This window comes from Boleophthalmus pectinirostris, unplaced genomic scaffold (assembly GCF_026225935.1).
Source record: "Boleophthalmus pectinirostris isolate CB_2022bp ecotype Guang Dong unplaced genomic scaffold, ASM2622593v1 HiC_scaffold_12, whole genome shotgun sequence".
Classification (NCBI taxonomy): domain Eukaryota; kingdom Metazoa; phylum Chordata; class Actinopteri; order Gobiiformes; family Gobiidae; genus Boleophthalmus; species Boleophthalmus pectinirostris.
This window is the reverse complement of record NW_026571018.1, coordinates 2,767,347-2,787,105: the sequence shown is the minus strand read 5'-3', so window position 1 is coordinate 2,787,105 and position 19,759 is coordinate 2,767,347. Positions and strand designations below refer to the sequence as shown.

At 41.7% G+C, this 19,759-nt stretch overlaps 1 protein-coding gene across 1 annotated transcript in view; it reads left to right on the top strand.

Moving 5' to 3' along the window:
- The first annotated feature begins 684 nt into the window (after positions 1–684).
- Positions 685–19,759, top strand: part of klf8 (Kruppel-like factor 8) — a 78,350-nt gene continuing 59,275 nt past the window's right edge. Inside the window, exon 1 of the mRNA XM_020941120.2 lies at positions 685–1,038. Within this exon, the coding sequence (XP_020796779.2) occupies positions 1,012–1,038 (27 nt within the window). The 5' untranslated portion in view covers positions 685–1,011. The remainder of the gene's footprint in view (positions 1,039–19,759) is intronic.

Genomic DNA, 19,759 nt, shown 5'->3' with positions numbered 1-19,759 from the left:
TTTGGCAACAACAAAAACAGCAACATTTTAAGTTTAGTTCAGGAGAAACTTGTCAATTCCCTGCACTTAAATCACCCAAATGATTCTAGTGAAGGTGTGCGGAGTTTAAAAACACAGTGGAGCTCAGCCTAAATACACAGGATTTGTGAGTAAACCGACAACCCCGGGTCTGTTTTCGACGTGAAAACGATTCTATGACGATTCTAACCCTCCGTCGATGAGAAAACTGTACAATCTGGGCCCTTTAAGTCCCCAAAAACGCTGTGATGTTCTGCCTGCAAACCCCGCGCGCCCCCCTCCTCTCCTCTCCGGTGTCCTCAATTAGCCCGCGTCTGACGTCAGGAAGGTGACATGGGCGCTTTCTTTTTTCCCACACCACCCCTCCCGTGAACGCACCACCGCGAGAAACGAAACGCGCGGTGGTGACTTTTGGGACGATTTTTATGCAAGGGTTTAATCACCGAAAAAACGCGCAAAACCTGTCAATATCTGAGGTTCTTGCGGCTCCCTGTGGCTCCTGTAAGCTGACCGGGCTGGCTCTGGCTCTCCCCCCCCCCCGCCCCGCGCTCGGTCACGCCCCGTTTCGTCGCTCTCCTCTCTGCACACACTGCGGAGCGAGCGCCGATGGGGTGGAGACACAGGGTGGGGTCAGCGCGGGGAGAGGCGGAGGAGGAAAAGGCAGCTAGAGCCAGCCCAGCCCTGAATTCACGGGCAACAAACACCGCGACGCAGAGAGAGAGACAGAGAGAGCTCTACCCGCTAACGAAACAGCCCGTGTGCGCGTTTTTTTTTTTATTTTGGAGCGCCGCGTTTCGTCGGTTTAAGTCGAGGAATCACGACGATATGAATTGATGACGGGGGAAATCGACACGGGGTTAGATCTTACCCGCTGCTTGCAAAAGGTGGAAAACTAGCCCCCCGTTTCCGAAAGGTACGGCGCGTTTAAAGCTACACCCAACGCCTGGACGACCCCCGCCTGCCGCTCCACCCTCCGCCTGCCTGCACACCGAGATGCACACGGACACACGAAGCAAGAAAGTAAGTGCATTCTTATTTTCCCCGAGAGCCTTTTTGCCTTTTTGTTTTTTGTAGCGCAGGAGCCGTGGCTGAGCGGGGACGAGTGCGGAGCGTGCGTAAAGAAGAAGAAGAAGGAAAAAAAAAAGCAGCGCGTTCGTTCTTTGGCACAGGCTCGGGTCCCGGTGAAACGGTGACCTCATTGCGCCGCGCACGCTTCGCTCCGTTTCACCGGGGAGGGGGGAGGACAGAACGGAGGAGAGCCGTTTCCCCCCTTTCGCCGAGCAGAGAGATACAGAAAGAAAGAGAGAGGGCAGAAACGGAAGGCATAAACTGCAGCGCGGAGGGCACCATCTTGGCTCTTAAAGGGACCGCGGCGGCTGAAGGGAGCGCAGCGTGGTCACGGGCTCCGGACCGGGCCACTAACGTGTTAAACGAGTTCTCTTTAACGCAGTAGGGGGGCTTTGTTTACAATGGGCCAGCGGGGCCGCGTTTGGAGATGTTACTTAATCCGGCAACTTGTGGATTTAGGCGAAGACCTGCAGGTTCTGAGGAGAAATAGTTGTTCGTACTTTGTTACGAGTTGATTTCTGTGGTGTTGTCAGGCTGTATTACGCTTTCTACCTCTGGTTTTAGCTCAGATTGTTTTGTATTTTATATTCTTGTCTTCTTTATGGTTTAAAATCTTGGTTTGGTTCATGTATAACATGAGTTAGTGCGAAAAACTGTCGATACTCAGACCTAAGGGCAATTTTAGTGCATGTTTTTTCTTTATTTTGTTTTTAAAACTCCCATAATTTAGTGTTATACATCCTTTTTTTTCACTACAACCAGTTATTTCAGTCTGCTGCTGTAGTTATGTCATATGGCTGTAATAAAAGCTACAGGACCAGAAATACTAATGAAAAATTCACATTTTTCATCCAAAACACACAGTAAACATGTATAAACAACTTTTTGGATTTTAATTTAGGGTCTTAGCTATAAAAATATCAAAATATTAAGTCTAAAAATATCCTTTTTCCACACAATTTGACATTTATTTGAGAAATATCTGCACTTAGAGCGGCTTTTTCGATTGGTGCGAACATAAACGTAAACAAAATCGACTATCTTGACTCACTACACTCTTTGGCAAAGTTTGGGCCAATCAAAACGGACGGAGCGCATGAGTTTGGAGGAAAACAAAGATCTTATTGGACATTTTGTTTTGATGTTACTTAATCCAACAACTTGTGGATTTAGGCGAAGACCTGCAGGTTCTGGGGAGAAATAGTTGTTTGTACTTTGTTACGAGTTGATTTCTGTGGTGTTGTCAGGCTGTTTTATGCTTTCTACCTCTGGTTTTAGCTCAGATTGTTTTGTATTTTATATTCTTGTCTTCTTTATGGTTTAAAATCTTGGTTTGGTTCATTTATGACATGAGTTAGTGCGTAAAATTGTGGATTTTGTAGAGAGCTGTACTCAGGACTTCACTCTTCCAGACCTAAGGGCAATTTTACCTTTGTCATCACCTGGATTTTTTTCTTAAATTTGCTTTTTGAAGTGTTCTACATCCTTTTTTTCAGTACAACCTGTTATTTCACAATCTGCTGCTGTAGTTATGTTATATGGCTTGAATAAAAGCTACAGGAACAGAAAAAAAAGGAATATAAAATTAATACTCTTTCATCCAAAACACACAGCAAACACGTATTAACAACTTTTTGGATGTAAAAAATGCCTAATTTAGGGCCTTAGCTATAAAAATATCAAAATATTAAGTCTAAAAATATCCTTTTTCCACGCAATTTGCTGTTTATTTGAGAAATATCTGCACTTAGAGCGGCTTTTTCGATTGGTGCGAACATAAACGCGAACAAAATCGACTATCTTGACTCTCTACACTCTTTGGCAAAGTTTGGGCCAATCAAAATGGATGGAGCGCATGAGTTTGGCAGAAAACAAAGTTCCTATTGGATGCTCGTTTTGATGTTACTTAATCCAGCAACTTTTGGATTTAGGCGAAGACCTGCAGGTTCTGAGGAGAAATACTTGTTCGTACTTTGTTACGAGTTGATTTCTGTGGTGTTGTCAGGCTGTTTTATGCTTTCTACCTCTGGTTTTAGCTCAGATTGTTTTGTATTTTATATTCTCATCTTCTTTATGGTTTAAAATCTTGGTTTGGTTCATTTATGACATGAGTTAGTGCGTAAAACTGTGGATTTTGTAGAGAGCTGTACTCAGGACTTCACTCTTCCAGACCTAAGGGCAATTTTAGTGCATGTTTTTCTTTATTTTGTTATTAAAACTCCCATAATTTAGTGTTCTACATCCTTTTTTTCAGTGCAACCTGTTATTTCACAATCTGCTGCTATAGTTATGTCATATGGTTGGAATAAAAGATGCAGGACCAGAAATACAAATGAAAACAACAAAAAAACAACAACATAAAATTCACATTCTTTCATCCAAAACACACAGTAAACATGTATAAACAACTTTTTGGATGTAAAAAATGCCTAATTTATGGTCTTAGCTATAAATATATCAAAATATTAAGTCTAAAAATATCCTTTTTCCACACAATTTGCCATTTATTTGAGAAATATCTGCACTTAGAGCAGCTTTTTCACTTGTTATGAACATAAATGCGAACAAATCGACTATCTTGACTCACTACACTCTTTGGCAAAGTTTGGACCAATCAAAATGGACGGAGTGCAAGAGTTTGGAGGAAAACAAAGATCTTATTAGACACTTTGTTTTGATGTTACTTAATCCAACTACTTGTGGATTTAGTGCGTAAAATTGTGGATTTTGTAGAGAGCTGTACTCAGGACTTCACTCTTCCAGACCTAAGGGCAATTTTACATTTGTCATCACCTGGATTTTTTTTCTTAAATTTGCTTTTTGAAGTGTTCTACATCCTTTTTTTCAGTACAACCTGTTATTTCACAATCTGCTGCTGTAGTTATGTCATATGGCTGGAATAAAAGCTACAGGAACAGAAATACACAAGAAAAATTCACATTCTTTCATCCAAAACACACAGTAAACATGTATAAACAACTTTTTGGACATAAAAAATGCCTAATTTAGGGCCTTAGCTATAAAAATATCAAAATATTAAGTCTAAAAATATCCTTTTTCCACACAATTTCACATTTATTTGAGAAATATCTGCACTTACAGCGGCTTTTTCGATTGGTGCGAACATAAACGCGAACAAAATCGACTATCTTGACTCACTACACTCTTTGGCAAAGTTTGGGCCAATCAAAACGGACGGAGTGCAAGAGTTTGGAGGAAAACAAAGTTCCTATTGGATGCTCGTTTTATGCCGGAAATCTGCTCGGAAAACCTCAACCTTGTAGTCATGTGAAAACTGTGTTATTTATTTTTTACTTGTTTCTGTCATTTCAAAGTGATTTTATTACATTGAACCAGGTCTAAACGAGGACTAAACGAGGACTAAACCAGGACTAAACAAGAACTGAACCAAGGACTGAAACGAGGACCAAATCAAGGGGACTGAACCAGGACTGAACCAGGACTAAACCAGGTCTAAACCAGGTCTAAACCAGGACTAAACCAGGTCTAAACCAGGACTAAACCAGGACTAAACCAGGTCTAAACCAGGTCTAAACCAGGACTAACCCAGGACTAAACCAGGACTGAAACGAGAACCAAATCAGGGGGACTGAAGCAGCCTAAACCAGGACTGAACCAGGACTGAACCAGGACTAAACCAGGACTGAACCAAGACTAAACCAGGACTAAACCAGGTCTAAACCAGGTCTAAACCAGGACTAAACCAGGACTAAACCAAGGACTATACCAGGTCTAAACCAGGTCTAAACCCGGGTTTAATCAGGACTATCCCAGGTCTTTCATGGACATTTAGAGTCGACCAACCAGAACTGGGAGTATTGTTGTTGTTGTTGTTGAAGCAGAGAATCAGTGAACAAATAATAAAAGTTGTTGCTCCAGTTTTTTTCTAATCTGCAGCTTTCAAATCAATGAACAAAACGAGGCTTGTCCAGCGACAGGAGATCTGAGCGATCCAGCTTTTTCTGTTTCGATACCGATCTCGATACTACAACTTTTAAATATATAAAGTTTATTTAGACAAACATTATTGATCCACGAGGGGAATTAGTTTGGACACAGGAGCTCAGACATCACAATATAATCTAATAACAAAGAGAAAAAAAACACTATTTATTTCAAACGATGATCTAAATGTGTTTTGTAAACTCATTTATCATAAAGTAATTACAGAACCGTAAAGAGGTAATAAAATCTGTGTGTCATTAGTTTGTTTGTTTTTCAAAATAAAACCAAAAATAAGAAAATGAAAAAAACAACTATTTTCTTTATTTGTCTCTAAAAACAAAATAAAAAAACAGATGCCGGACTGAACCAGGACTAAACCAGGACTAAACCAGGACTAAACCAGGACTGAACCAGGACTGAACCAGGACTGAACCGAGGCCTAAACCAAGGACTAAACCGAGGCCTGAACCAGGACTAAAACAGGACTAAAACAGGTCTGGGACCAGACAGGAACTGAGACCAGACCAGGACTGAACAGGACTGAACCAGGACTGAACCAGGACTAAACCAAGTCTGGGACCAGACAAGAACTAGACCAGGCCAGAGACCAAGACTTAGACCAGGCCTAAGACCAGGACTGAGTCCGGGACCAGGACTGAGACCAGGCCTAAGACCAGGACCAGGACTGAGACCAGGCCTAAGACCAGGATCAGGACTGAGACCAGGCCTAAGACCAGGACCAGGCCTGAGACCAGGCCTAAGACCAGGACCAGGACTGAGACCAGGCCTAAGACCAGGACCAGGACTGAGACCGGGACCAGACCCGTTTACGTGATTTAAATTTTGATGCCGGACTTTTGCGTCGCATATGTATTGAATTAGGACTGAATCAGGACCAAACTGTTTTCAGTCCTGGTCTAGTCCTGGTATCAGTCTTGGTCTCAGTCCAGGTCCTGGTCCTGGTCTCAGTTTCTGTCTGGTCCCGGACCTGTTTTAGTCCTGTTTTAGTCCTTGGTTCAGTCCTGGTTCAGTCCTGGTTCAGTCCTGGTTCAGTCCTGGTTCAGTCCTGGTTTAGTCCTGGTTCAGTCCTGGTTCAGTCCTGGTTCAGTCCTGGTTTAGTCCTGGTTCAGTCCTGGTTCAGTCCTGGTTCAGTCCACACACGACACAAAAGTTCTGCATCTTCACTGATTATTACTTGTTATTATAAATTCTATTATTTATTGTCACTGACATTCTGCGAAAACTTTTATAACATTTTCTTTTCACAAACTCGAGTCTCGTCCTGAACCGGCAGCGTTTTTTTTGGGTTGTTTTTTTTTCGTGACAAACTGTGACCAAACTCTGGCCTCCAAGTTAATGATTGCAGCGAAAAGCCCCTCCTTCGAACAGGCCGACTTTGTGCGAGAGGAATGCTCAGGCCGCCGTCCCTCTCCTCTCCTCTCAAAAAACACCATCGCTCCCGGGACGCCGCGCTTCCGGTCACCTCCAGGAAAACGGCGTGCACTCTGAACGCCGGCCATCGATTTTTAAACATTTTTTTAAGCCGCGCTCGCTCCTCCGCAATTAACTGTGTCAAAGGTGAGGGGAGAAAGTCGGAGGGAAACGGGATTTAAAGGCGCAGCGGGTGAAAGTTGGGGTCATTCTGCTCGCCGGACGATGATTTGATCAGGAATGTAGACCTGGTTTAGTCCTGGTTTAGTCCTGGTTTAGTCCTTGTCAAAGGATGTTTTAGCCTTGGTTAGTCTTGGTCCTGGGTTAGTCCTAGTTTAGACCTGGTTTAGACCTGGTTTAGACCTGGTTTAGACCTGGTTTAGACCTGGTTTAGACCTAGTTTAGACCTGGTTTAGACCTGGTTTAGACCTGGTTTAGACCTAGTTTAGACCTGGTTTAGTCTCTTGTCTTTAATAAAAACGGTGTTCTTGCGTAAATGGTTCTACACAAACCCGTCCTGCAGATCGGGTACAGATTTGGCACAGAGTGGGCACGGATCGCCTGGGACTCTGTGATGAATGGGTTGGGTCGGGTGGGTCGGGTGCGTCGGGTGGGTCGGGTTCACCGTGGGGTCACTCTGGGCGGGTGGTGCTCGCCTCAGGTCTCTTGCCCAAAATGAATGATGAGGAAGTGTCTGGGACTGAACTGACCGAGTGACGTGAGGAGGAGCTCTGCACTTCTCTGCTCTTCTCTGGAACTGGATCAGGTCTCAGTCATTTCCATGGAAGAGCCCAAGAGGAAGAAAAGAGAATTTATCTGATTGGACGTGAAAGTGTTTGAGTTCTGTCAATCAAAGCTGCTGGATCTGTTTTTAAAATCTGATGATTGAGCAAAATTGACTCTTGTGAACTTTTAGAACAGATTATTTATTTGTCAAACGAAATTAAGTGAAGTTTTCGATACGATAAATATCTCGATACAGTACACGTTCGATTCAATGCGACGCTTTAGTCCTGGTTTAGTCCTGTTTAGTCCTGGTAAATAAATGGTTTACTCCAGGTTCAGACCTGGTTTAGACCTCTCTTAGTCCTGGTTTAGTCCTGGTATAGAAATGGTTTAGTCCTCATTTAGTACTGGTTTAGTCCTGGTTTAGTCTTGGTTTACTCCTGGTTTAATACTAGTTTAGTCCTGGTATAGAAATAGTTTAGTCTTGGTTTAGTCCTGGTTTAGTCCTGTGGTGTGGTCCCTTGTTTGGGTTTAGTTGTGGTCTAATCCTTCTTTATGCTTAGTTTAGTCCTGGTCAAAGCATGTTTTAGCCTTGGTTAGTTTTGGTCCTGAGTTAGTCCTAGTTTAGTCCTAGTTTAGTCCTGGTTTAGTCCTTGTTTAATCCTGGTATAGAAATGGTTTAGACAATTTTTAGTCCTGGTTTAGATCTGGTATAGAAATGGTTTAATCCTGATTTAGTACTGGTTTAGTACGGCTTTAGTCCTGGTTTAAATTCCCATGATTTTATCAAAAAGACATAGTTCGGCCTAAAAATCTAAGAACGGAAAACTCTAGAATGACGGTGAACTGATTTAATAACGATAAAAATATTAGTTAATGGATTTTTCCTTTGGTGTTTCCTTTTGTTTACATTTGCGACTGGAACAATTTGGAGGAAGACAACGAAAAACTACAGACTGACGTTTTGCCGTCGTTTCTCTTCTCTCCGTTAGCATCGCTCTGCCGTTAGCGTTAACATTATTAGCATTAGCGTTTAGCCGTGCTCTGGACTTTTTTAAAATTATTTTTTATTATTATTATTGTTTTTATTATTATTATTATTATTATTTTAAATGTATTTCTTTTTCTTTTTTTATTATTATTATTTTTATTTTATTTTATTTTAGTTATTTATTTTTTTCTTCCTCTGGACTTGTCTGTGAGTGTTTGCCGTGGTCCGATGCTCTGCCCCGGGCTCCTGCTCCGGCTCCTATTTTTAGACACAACAGTCCTTACTGAGAGAAACAGAAGCGCGGGAACGTGATGTGACAATTCGGGAAAAACTCTCTTCTTCATCTCGTCAACTTTTTTTCAGTAAACGTGTCCGAGATGAGAACGGAACAGAAGACACAAACGGACTTTTCACGTTGGAGGAACAGGCCGGAGCTGGAGAGACCGGATTCTCAAACTCGGAAAACTGGGACACGCCCGGGTTGGGACGTGTTGATGTAAATAAAATTGTGAAAAGAGAACATCACATCGTCCCTTCTCCACTCATTTGTGAGCAGTGTTGGGGAGTAACAGATTACATGTACCAGTGTTCAGTAATCAGAGTACAAATTATGAGTAACTGTATTCAGTTACAGTTACTTGTTATTGAAATAAATGGATTACACGGTGGGATTTTCCTGTTTCCACATTTTGGGCTAAATCCCCCCCCCCCCCCTTTTTTTGTAATTCCACTCATTGCCGGAAACTTAACCAGATCTAAACTAAAGCTAAACCAGGTCTAAAACCAGGTCTAAAATAAAACCAGGACTAAAACCAGGTCTAAACTACATCTACACTAGATCTAAACTAGATCTAAACCAGGTCTAAAACTAGGTTTAAAACCAGAACTAAAACCAGGTCAAAAACTAGGTCTAAAACCAGGTCTAAACCAGGACTAAACCAGGACTAAACCAGGTCTAAAACCAGGTCTAAAACCAGGTCTAAAACCAGGACTAAAACCAGGACTAAAACCAGGACTAAAACCAGGTCTAAACTACATCTACACTAGATCTAAACCAGGTCTAAAACTAGGTTTAAAACCAGAACTAAAACAGGACTAAAACCAGGTCAAAAAGGTCTAAAACCAGGTCTAAAACCAGGTCTAAAACCAGGTCTAAAACCAGGACTAAAACCAGGTCTAAAACCAGGACTAAAACCAGGACTAAAACCAGGACTAAAACCAGGACTAAAACCAGGTCTAAACTACATCTACACTAGATCTAAACTAGATCTAAACCAGGTCTAAAAATAGGTTTAAAACCAGAACTAAAACAGGACTAAAACCAGGTCAAAAACTAGGTCAAAAACTAGGTCTAAAACCAGGTCTAAACCAGGACTAAACCAGGTCTAAAACCAGGTCTAAAACCAGGTCTAATACCAGGTCTAAACCAGGACTAAACCAGGACTACACCCAGGTCTAATACCAGGTCTAAACCAGGTATAAACCAGGACTAAACCAGGTCTAAAACAGGATTTAACAGGACTAAATCCTGCTGTGTGGACGTGTTTCCTCGTCTTCTATCAATAATATTTTTAATTTGGTTCAGTAAAGTCTGGGCTTTTTATTTTATTTTCTTAAAAATGACCAAAACACAAAGAAAATGTGACTATACTGACTCACATTAGCACCAAGTGTGTAACAGTTTTCATCAGTAATCATGCACTCATTTCACAATTTTATTATTACCAAACCAAATTACCAAACACCGCAAACCAGGGACGTCCCAGTTTTTTATTTATTATATTTATATTTATTAGTATATCTTTCGGTTCCACACTGGTTCAATACCAGTTTGACCGTTGTCCCTGGCTTAAAAGTCCTGGCTTGAGCGTCTCATTCTCTCAGCGGAAACGTCGAGCTTTTGTATCATAATAAAATGAAATGTGAATGTAGCGACACCAAATGTCGGGCCTTGTTTATGTCATTTTACTGACCTTCCGGGGTCAGCCTTATCATCAGAAGAGCCTCTAGTCAGAAAACCCATGTTCAGGTCGTGTTACAAATTGTTACAAATGAAATTGTATTTCAAGTTTTAAATATTTTAAAGTAAATATTAAAAGTAATAAATATATTAAACCCTTAAAATACAGCAAAAATGTTTGAGGAAATAATGATTTGGGAGGAAATGTCTGTCTTAAGTGGAACAGGGTTAATAATTGTCTGATTTTCAGGCAACAACTTGCAAAATGTTCAATAATTCGAGCTCTACAACCTTCATTTCAATTTAATTTTAAATCTTTTTCTTTTAATATAGCATTGGTGGGTTTGTAAACCAACAAATGAAGTAATACTGGCCTTAGCTAATGCTGTTATGTATGATTATGTGTTTTCCTGTCAATATCTTTACAAATTTTGATGTTGCAGCCATTTTGAATTGGTATATATCTGAAAGTTTATTAATTCTTCCCTGATGTCCAGGGATTATTCCCTGTTGCTTTCATCAAATTTACATTCAGTTGTTCAAGAGAAATGTTGCTGACAAACCAGTAGAAGAGGTCATGATTTTCTGACTACAGGGTCTTCTGATGATAAGGGTGTAACCAAACCAGGGACGTCCCAGTTTTTTATTTATTATATTTATATTTATATTTATTAGTATACCTTTCGGTTCCACACTGGTTCAATACCAGTTTGACCGTTGTCCCTCTCTTAAAAGTCCTGGCTTGAGTGTCTCATTGTCTCAGCGGAAACGTCGAGCTTTTGTATCATAATAAAATGAAATGTGAATGTAGCGACACCAAATGTCGGGCCTTGTTTATGTCATTTTACTGATCTTCCCGAAGTGGCTGTAATATCAATATAATCCTCATTTGCTCATATAAATTTACTATGAAATCGTATTTTGAATATTTTTTTCTTGTTCCCCATGTCCTCGTTAGTTGGTTTATTTTTTTAATGAGACAGGGACAGTGCACAATAAACATGAACCTTTAACAGGAGAGATGTTTGTACCAGGTTGTAGCATCAGAGCTCATTTCCACCTGTCGTCCCTCGGCAGGTTCAGTGATTGATTGTGTTTAACTGACTTGAACTATCAGCTGTTCTTCCTGGAGAACTGTGTAGGATGGTTTGGGTCCTACAGCATCTGTAACTGTTAATTTGGGAAGAAAGATGAATTATTTCCTTTCCTGCCATGAACATAATTTGTAATCAGCACAACAAGAAACTTAAAAAGCTACAGAATTTGTTAAAAAATAATTCAGAATCAGTTTCAGGAAGGTCTTAACTGTGTGTTTCATTGAAATATGTCAGGTAAAATCCTGAAGTAGTTGTGGCACATTTATTGAGCTCACAGGAGTTTTTGAGGCTGTGAGTCTCACCTGTGGAGGAATTTCACACACTGAATTTACTACTATTTAATTTAGTATGTATGTTTGAGACCACATCATTTTTGCTGCATGTGTTGTTTGTGTGTATGAACAAATGTGTTGAGAAATATTGTAACTTGCTTGTGTAATTAATGCTCTCTCTATATAATTACTTATTATTATATTATTATTATATTTATTATGTTTTAAAAATCATATATCTGAAGTTTTGCACCACATTTCACAAATAATAATAACACAGGACAGGAAACAGCTGACAGAATCGCGCTCACAACTTAACATCCTGTGGTCCGCAGACAGATCCCGCTGCAGTCTTTGTGATCGGAGATTTCAAATCTTGTCAGATTCTCCTCGTGTCTGTGGCATGTGCTTTTTCTAACATGTTTAAAAAAATCTTTCAAGACAGAAAAAAACTTAGACAAACTTTATTGATCCACAAGAGAAATTATTTGGGACATGGAAAAAAATTATTATGGAAAAAAAAAACATGATCACGATTATTTTGGTCAATATTGAAATCATGATCACATCTCTCTCAAAAAAACAAAAAAAAAAAGAAACACTTTTTGTTGAGAATTTATGCAAAACTATCAAACTGAAAATAAATATAGAGCAGTTTTGTGGCGTATAAAACATAAAATGAAACCTGAAATAAGTACGGAAGCCGAGAGGGGTCACAACAAACGCAAACACCGCAACAAATACAAATGCAACAACACAACAAAAAGCCACAACGGAAATGACCGCGGGACTCGATTTTAATGCAAACGTCGCAACAAATACAAACGCCACGACACAAACGCAAATGCCGCAACACAACAAAAAGCCACAACACACCAAAAAAAGCCACAACGGAAATGACCGCGGGACTCTATTTTAATGCAAACGCCGCAACAAATACAAATGCCGCAACACATTAAAAAGCCACAACACAAAAGCAAATGCCGCAACACATTAAAAACCACAACACAAATGCAAATGCCACAACACATTAAAAAGCCACAACACATTAAAAAGCCACAATGGAAGTGACCAAGGGACTCTATTTTCCAACGGACCGATCAAGCGGCAAGTGAAGAAGAACTACAACGTGAAAAGAATAATAATAAAACAATAAATTACTTTTACTTACGTTTCCAACTTCTGCATTAAAATCGAGTCCCGCGGTCGTTTCCGTTGTGGTTTTTTGTCGTGTTGTCGCGTTTGTATTTGTTGCGGCGTTTACGTTTGTTCTGACATCTCTCAGCTTCCGTAAATAAGGCATAAAAAAACATAAATGTATCTCTCTATTTAAAAATAAAATAAATCTACGATATAAACTTGTATAAAACTGTGACAAATCGCTGGTTTTGGGTAAATCTGCTGGATCAGGGGACAGTCTTTTTGCTTAAATTAATGTTTTTTTGTCTTTCTTTATGATTTTTTTTTCTTTCTTATTCTGTAAAGCTCCTTGAATGACTTGTTCTACGAACTGTGCTATACAAATACACTTGCTTTGGTTTTCCACGGTGCAGCAGTAGCTAAAAAAACAGCAGGAACTACATAGACCATGATCCTTTGCTTTAAATCTTAATTCTTCATATTATAGCAGGTTTTAAAGGTTTTTCAAGGCTTTTGCGAGGATTTAAAATAGATTTTCTTAAGTCCTTGCTGAGATCTGGGGCTGTCCCGGGTAAACGGAGACGTCTGGTCACTCTGGGTTGAGTCTAAAAAAATGCGTGACGCTGTAGTTGTATAAAAAACGAGCGTGAAATGTGGCTCTGGTCAGGCCGGTCTGCGAGTCTGAGTTCGAGGTCGGGCAGAGGTCAGAGCCGTGGGCTGCGGGTCACATGAGACGCTCCAGAACACGCCGCATTCATGGGTTTAGTCCCGGATTCAGGCCTGGTCTAGATCCACGATTTTGGGATCAGGAGCAAAATAAAAATAAAAAATCCCGTCACTGTGAATATTCTACTTTTATGAATTGATAATAATAATTTTGTTTTTATAGCGGATTTTGAGACACGCAAAGATTTTTACAGCAACATTCAGTCACAGAAATGAGACTAAAACAATCTTTGACCAGGACTAAACCAGGACCAAACCAGGACCAAACTAAACCAGGATTAAACCAAGAGTAAACCAGGTGTAAACCAGGACTACACCAGGACTGAACCAAGACTAAATCAGGACCAAAACAACCTGAACATAAAACATCCTTTGACCAGGTCTAAACCAGGTCGAAACTAGGCCTAAATTAGGACTAAACCAGGACCGAACTGGGACTAAGCCAGGACTAAGCCAGGACTAAGCCAGGACTAAGCCAGGACTAAGCCAGGACTAAATCAGGATCAAGCCAGGTCTAAGCCAGGTCTAAACCAGGACTGAATCAGGACCAAACCAGATCTAAATCAGGTCTAAATCAAGTCTAAACCAGGACTAAACCAGGACCAAACCAGACAGCCACTTTCAGAGAACATTTACAGTAATCAGGAATCACAAATTTGGACTCGTGAGTAAAGCTGCGGGTTTTGGAATCAAATCTGTTTTCTTGTTTTTATTCTGAGTTAATGACGTCACTTCTGGTAGAGCATGCTGGGAAACGGAGTCCCCGACTGTGTCCTCTGCCCACTGCAGGGGAAAGGTTACGACAGGACTAAAGCAGGACTAAAGCAGGACTAAAGCAGGACTAAAGCAGGACTAAAGCAGGACTAAAGCAGACTAAACTAGGTCTAAACCAAACTAAAGGCAGTATAATTCTGGCAATGCATGCTGGGAAACATATTGTCCGTCCCCCCCCCCCCAACCTGTGACCTCTGCTCGCCGAAGGGGAAAGGTTGGAGCGGGGAGTGGCCCGGTGGACTGGACCGTTTGGACTCAACTGTTTAGACTCGGCCTCGTAGACTCTGTCCTCATAGACTTGGCCCTTTGGACTCGGCCCCGTGGACTTGGCTCTCACCCTGGTGGACTGGGCCCCGTGTGGACTGGGCCCCGTGTGGACTGGGCCCCGTGTGGACTGGGCCCCGTGTGGACTCGGCCCCGTGTGGACTCGGCCCTGACTCGTCCATCAGCTCGTGTGGAATCCTGTTACCACGGAAACGGCAGCCCGCCAAAATGAAAGGCACAAAGAGAAGAAGAAAAAAGGGGTGGGAACGAGAGAGGAGCCCGGGGGAGGGGAGACGAGCAGGGCCAGAGCAGGACTAGAACAGGACTAGAACAGGACTAGAACAGGACTAGAACAGGACTAAAACAGGACTAAAACAGGACTAGGACTAGACCAGGACACGAACAGGACTAAAAAGACACGAGCAGGACACGAGCAGGACTAGAGCAGGACTGCAGCAGGACTGCAGCTGGACTAAAGCAGGACTAAAACAGGACTAGAACAGGATTAGAACAGGACTAAAGCAGGACATGAGCAGGACTAGAGCAGGGTCAAGGCAGGACTAAAACAGGACTAAAACAGGACCAGAGGTGGTCTAGAACTGCGCTAAACCAGGAGGGCTAATGCAAGGTTTTACAAGGACTAAACCAGGACTAAAGCAGGACTAAACCAGTACTAAACCAAGACTAAATCAAAACCAAGAATAACTGAAACTAAAACATCCTTTGACCAGGATTAAACTAACCAAAGGGTCAGTACTAACAAAAAAGGGTTAAACCAGGACGCGACCAGGACCAAGACCAAAACTACCTGAAGCTAAAACATCCCTACTACTAAAACAGGGTTAAACCAGGACTAAACCAGGATTAAACCCAAACCAGACACAACAGCAGAGGGTTAAACCAGGACTAAACACAAACCCCAGGGACAGCACCACAGGGTCAAACCAGGACTAAACCAGGACTAAACCAAACCAGGGGGCGGTACTGATGCAACGGGGTTAAACCAGGACTGAACCAGGACTAAACCCAAGACCAAGACTAACTGAAGCTGAAACATCCTAAACCCAAACAAGGGGCGGGACTAATACAACAGGGTCAATCTAGGACTGAACCAGGACTGAACCAGGACTGAACCAGGACTGAACCAGGACTGAACCAGGACTAAACCAAACAAGGGGCAGTAACAGGGTTAAACCAGGACTAAACCCAAACTAAATCAGGACTAAATCGGGCCTAAACCCAAACCGAGGACACCACCTCAGGACTAAACCAGGACTAAACAAAACAGGGTTAAATCAGGACAAAAACAGGGTTAAACCAGGACTAAACCCAGACTGGGGTCAGCACCACAGGGTCAAATCAGGACTAAACCAGGACTGAAGCAGGCCTAAACCCACACTAAGCACAACACCACAGGGTTAAACCAGGACTAAACTAAACAAGGGGCTAATAAAACAGGGTTAAAGCAGGACTAAACCAGGACTGAACCAGAACTGAACCAGGACTGAACCTAAACTAAAGCAGGACTAAACCAGGTCTGAACTAGGACTAAACTAGGACTAAACCAGGTCTGAACTAGGACTAAACTAGGACTAAACCAGGACTAAACTAGGACTAAACCAGGTCTGAATTAGGACTAAACTAGGACAAAGATTAACTGAAACTAAAGCATAATTTGATCAGGACTAAACCAGGACTAAACCAAACAAGGACTAATGAAACAGGGTTAAACCAGGACTTAACCTGGACTAAACTAGGACTAAAACAAGACTAAACCAGGACTGAACTAGGACTAAATCAGGTCTAAACCCGGACTAAACTGAGACTAAGATTAGCTGAAACTAAAACATCATTTGATTAGGACTAAATCCAAACCAGGGACAACATCACAGAGTTAAACCAGGACTAAACCAGGACTAAACCAGGACTGAACCAGGACTGAACCAAAACCAGGGACAGCACCACAGGGTTAAATCAGGACTAAAACGGGGTTAAAACAGGACTAAACCCAGATCAAACCAGCAGAGGGTTAACCTGGGCCTGAACCGTCCTGGTCCTGGTCCTGGTCCCTGCGCTCTGAGTCTCTCTGGGTCTGTGTGTGTGAGTGTGTGTGAGTGTGTGTGAGTGTGTGTGAGTGTGTGTGAGTCTCTGGGGCGTGGTGCTGTGATAAGAGAGGAGTTTGTAGGTCGAGCAGATGGAGACACACCCAAAGCCCGAGTGAGACGGAGACTCAAGAGACGACGCACACACACGCACACACACACACAGAACACACACACACCAGGTTTAGAACTGGAATAGATTTGATTTGGACCCAGTTTAGTCCCAGTTTTTAGACCTGTTTTTAGTCCCAGTTTAGACCCAGTGTAGACTTGGTTTAGTCCTGGATTAGATTTGATTTAGGCCCAGTTTAGACCTGTTTTTAGTCCCAGTTTAGACCTGTTTTTAGTCCCAGTTTAGACCTGTTTTTAATCCCAGTTTGGACCCAGTTTAGACCTGTTTTAGTCCTGGATTAGATTTGATTTGGTTTAGACTTGGTTCGGTCCTAGTTTAGCCCTAGTTTAGACCTGGTTTTAGACCTGGTTTTAGACCTGGTTTTTGACCTGGTTTTAGTCCTGGTTTTAGTCCTGGTGTTTTAGACCTGGTTTTAGTCCTGGTTTTAGTCCTGGTTTTAGACCTGGTTTTAGACCTGGTTTTAGACCTGGTTTTTGACCTGGTTTTAGTCCTGGTTTTAGACCTGGTTTAGACCTGGTTTAGAGCTGGTTTAGAGCTGGTTTTAGTCCTGGTTTTAGTCCTGGTTTTAGACCTGGTTTTAGACCTGGTTTTAGACCTGGTTTTAGTCCTGGTTTAGACCTGGTTTAGACCTTGTTTAGAGCTGGTTTAGAGCTGGTTTTAGTCCTGGGACCTGGTTTAATCCCAGTTGAGACCTGTGTTTAGTCCCAGTTCAGACGTGTTACTCGGTGAGCAGAGAAAGGCTTTAAACACTCCCGTCCTACTCGCTGATTCTCATTTCCAGAGGTGAGTAAAACGTCCACACTGACTCACTTCAGATTTTGAATAAACTGAACTGGAGAAGAATCAGCTCAAGGCCCGACATGTGGTTTTTGAGTTCAAGTTAACGAGGATCTACTGAGTAAAATCAACTGTTCAGAGTTTTGATACTGGACCAGATACAGCATGTTTTTCAAGAGGACCTGGTTTAGTCCTGGTTTAGTCCTGGTTTAGACCTGGTTTAGACCTGGTTTAGTCCTGGTTTAGACCTGGTTTAGACCTGGTTTAGACCTGGTTTAGACCTGGTTTCGTCCTGGTTTAGACCTGGTTTAGACCTGGTTTAGACCTGGTTTAGTCCTGGTTTAGTCCTGGTTTAGACCTGTTTTAGTCCTGGTTTAGACCTGGTTTCGACCTGATTTAGTCTTGATTTAGAACCTGATTTAGTCCCAGTTTAGACCTGGTTTAGTCCTGGTTTAGTCCTGGTTTAGACCTGGTTTAGTCCTGGTTTAGACCTGGTTTAGTCCTGGTTTAGACCTGTTTTAGTCCTGGTTTAGACCTGATTTAGTCCTGGTTTCGACCTGCTTTAGTCTTGATTTAGAACCTGATTTAGTCCCAGTTTAGACCTGGTTTAGTCCTGGTTTAGACCTGGTTTAGTCCTGGTTTAGTCCTGCTTTAGACCTGGTTTAGTCTTGGTTTAGACCTGGTTTAGTCCTGTTTTAGTCCTGGTTTAGACCTGTTTTAGTCCTGGTTTAGACCTGGTTTAGACCTGATTTAGTCCTGGTTTCGACCTGCTTTAGTCTTGATTTAGAACCTGATTTAGTCCCAGTTTAGACCTGATTTAGTTCCAATTTAGACCTGGTTCAGACCTGGTTTTTGTCCCAGTTTAGACCTGGTTTAGTCCTGGTTTCGACCTGCTTTAGTCTTGATTTAGAACCTGATTTAGTCCCGGTTTAAACCTGATTTAGTCTCTGTTTAAACCTGGTTTAGTCCTTGTTTAGACCTGCTTTAGTCCTTGTTTAGTCCTAGTTTAGTCCCGGTTTAGACCTGCTTTAGTCTTGATTTAGAACCTGCTTTAGTCCTAGTTTAGACCTGGTTTTAGTCCCGTTTTAGACCTGTTTTAGTCCTGGTTTAGACCTGGTTTAGACCTGATTTAGTCCTGGTTTCAACCTGCTTTAGTCTTGATTTAGAACCTGATTTAGTCCCAGTTTAGACCTGATTTAGTTCCAATTTAGACCTGGTTCAGACCTGGTTTTTGTCCCAGTTTAGTCCCAGTTTAGACCTGCTTTAGTCTTGATTTAGAACCTGATTTAGTCCCAGTTTAAACCTGATTTAGTCCCGGTTTAAACCTGATTTAGTCCCGGTTTAAACCTAATTTAGTCCTTGTTTAGACCTAGTTTAGTCCCGGTTTAGACCTGCTTTAGTCTTGATTTAGAACCTGATTTAGTCCCGGTTTAAACCTGATTTAGTCTCGGTTTAAACCTGGTTTAGTCCTTGTTTAGACCTGCTTTAGTCCTTGTTTAGTCCTAGTTTAGTCCCGGTTTAGACCTGCTTTAGTCTTGATTTAGAACCTGCTTTAGTCCTAGTTTAGACCTGGTTTTAGTCCCGTTTTAGACCTGTTTTAGTCCTGGTTTAGACCTGGTTTAGTCCCAATTTAGACCCGGTTTTAGTCCCAAATTAGATCTGTTTTTTGTCCCAGTTTAGACCTGATTGTCTCAGGCTGGAACACGTGGTTTTTGAGTTCAAGTTAAAGAGGATCTGTTGTGTAAAATCCACTTTTCAGAGTTTTTGGGGGTTTTATAGTTTTCGTTTTCTCGTTGTTTTTCCTCTGAAGTTGTATGTGGAGTGATTGGTGCAGCTTTGAGTCATATTTAGTCACGTATTTTCAAGACAAATCCGGTTAGCGCCTGGTCCACGCCCACTGTGACGAAACTTCCTTCTCAGATTTAGTTTTCTTCCTCGGTGACACAGCGTCTCGAGGAGTTTAAAACGTTTATTGTCAACTTTGTCACCTAAGATTTACTTTTTTTTGTATCATTAAAAACATATTTAATTTAGTCCCAGTTTAGCTCCAGTTTAAATCTCGTTTAGACCTGGTTTAGTCCTGATTTAGTCCCAATTTAGGACCTAGTTTAGTCCTGGTTTAGACCTAGTTTAGTCCTGATTCAGTCTTGGTTTAGTCCTGGTTCAGTCCTAGTTCAGTCCTGGTTTAAGGACCTGGTTTAGTCCTGGTTTAGTCCTGGTTTAAGAACCTGGTTTAGTCCTGGTTTGTAAGTTTTAAGTCTCACTCTGTTTTTGTTTTATTAATTAAACTCAGGTCGTGTTTGTTCTTTGAGTA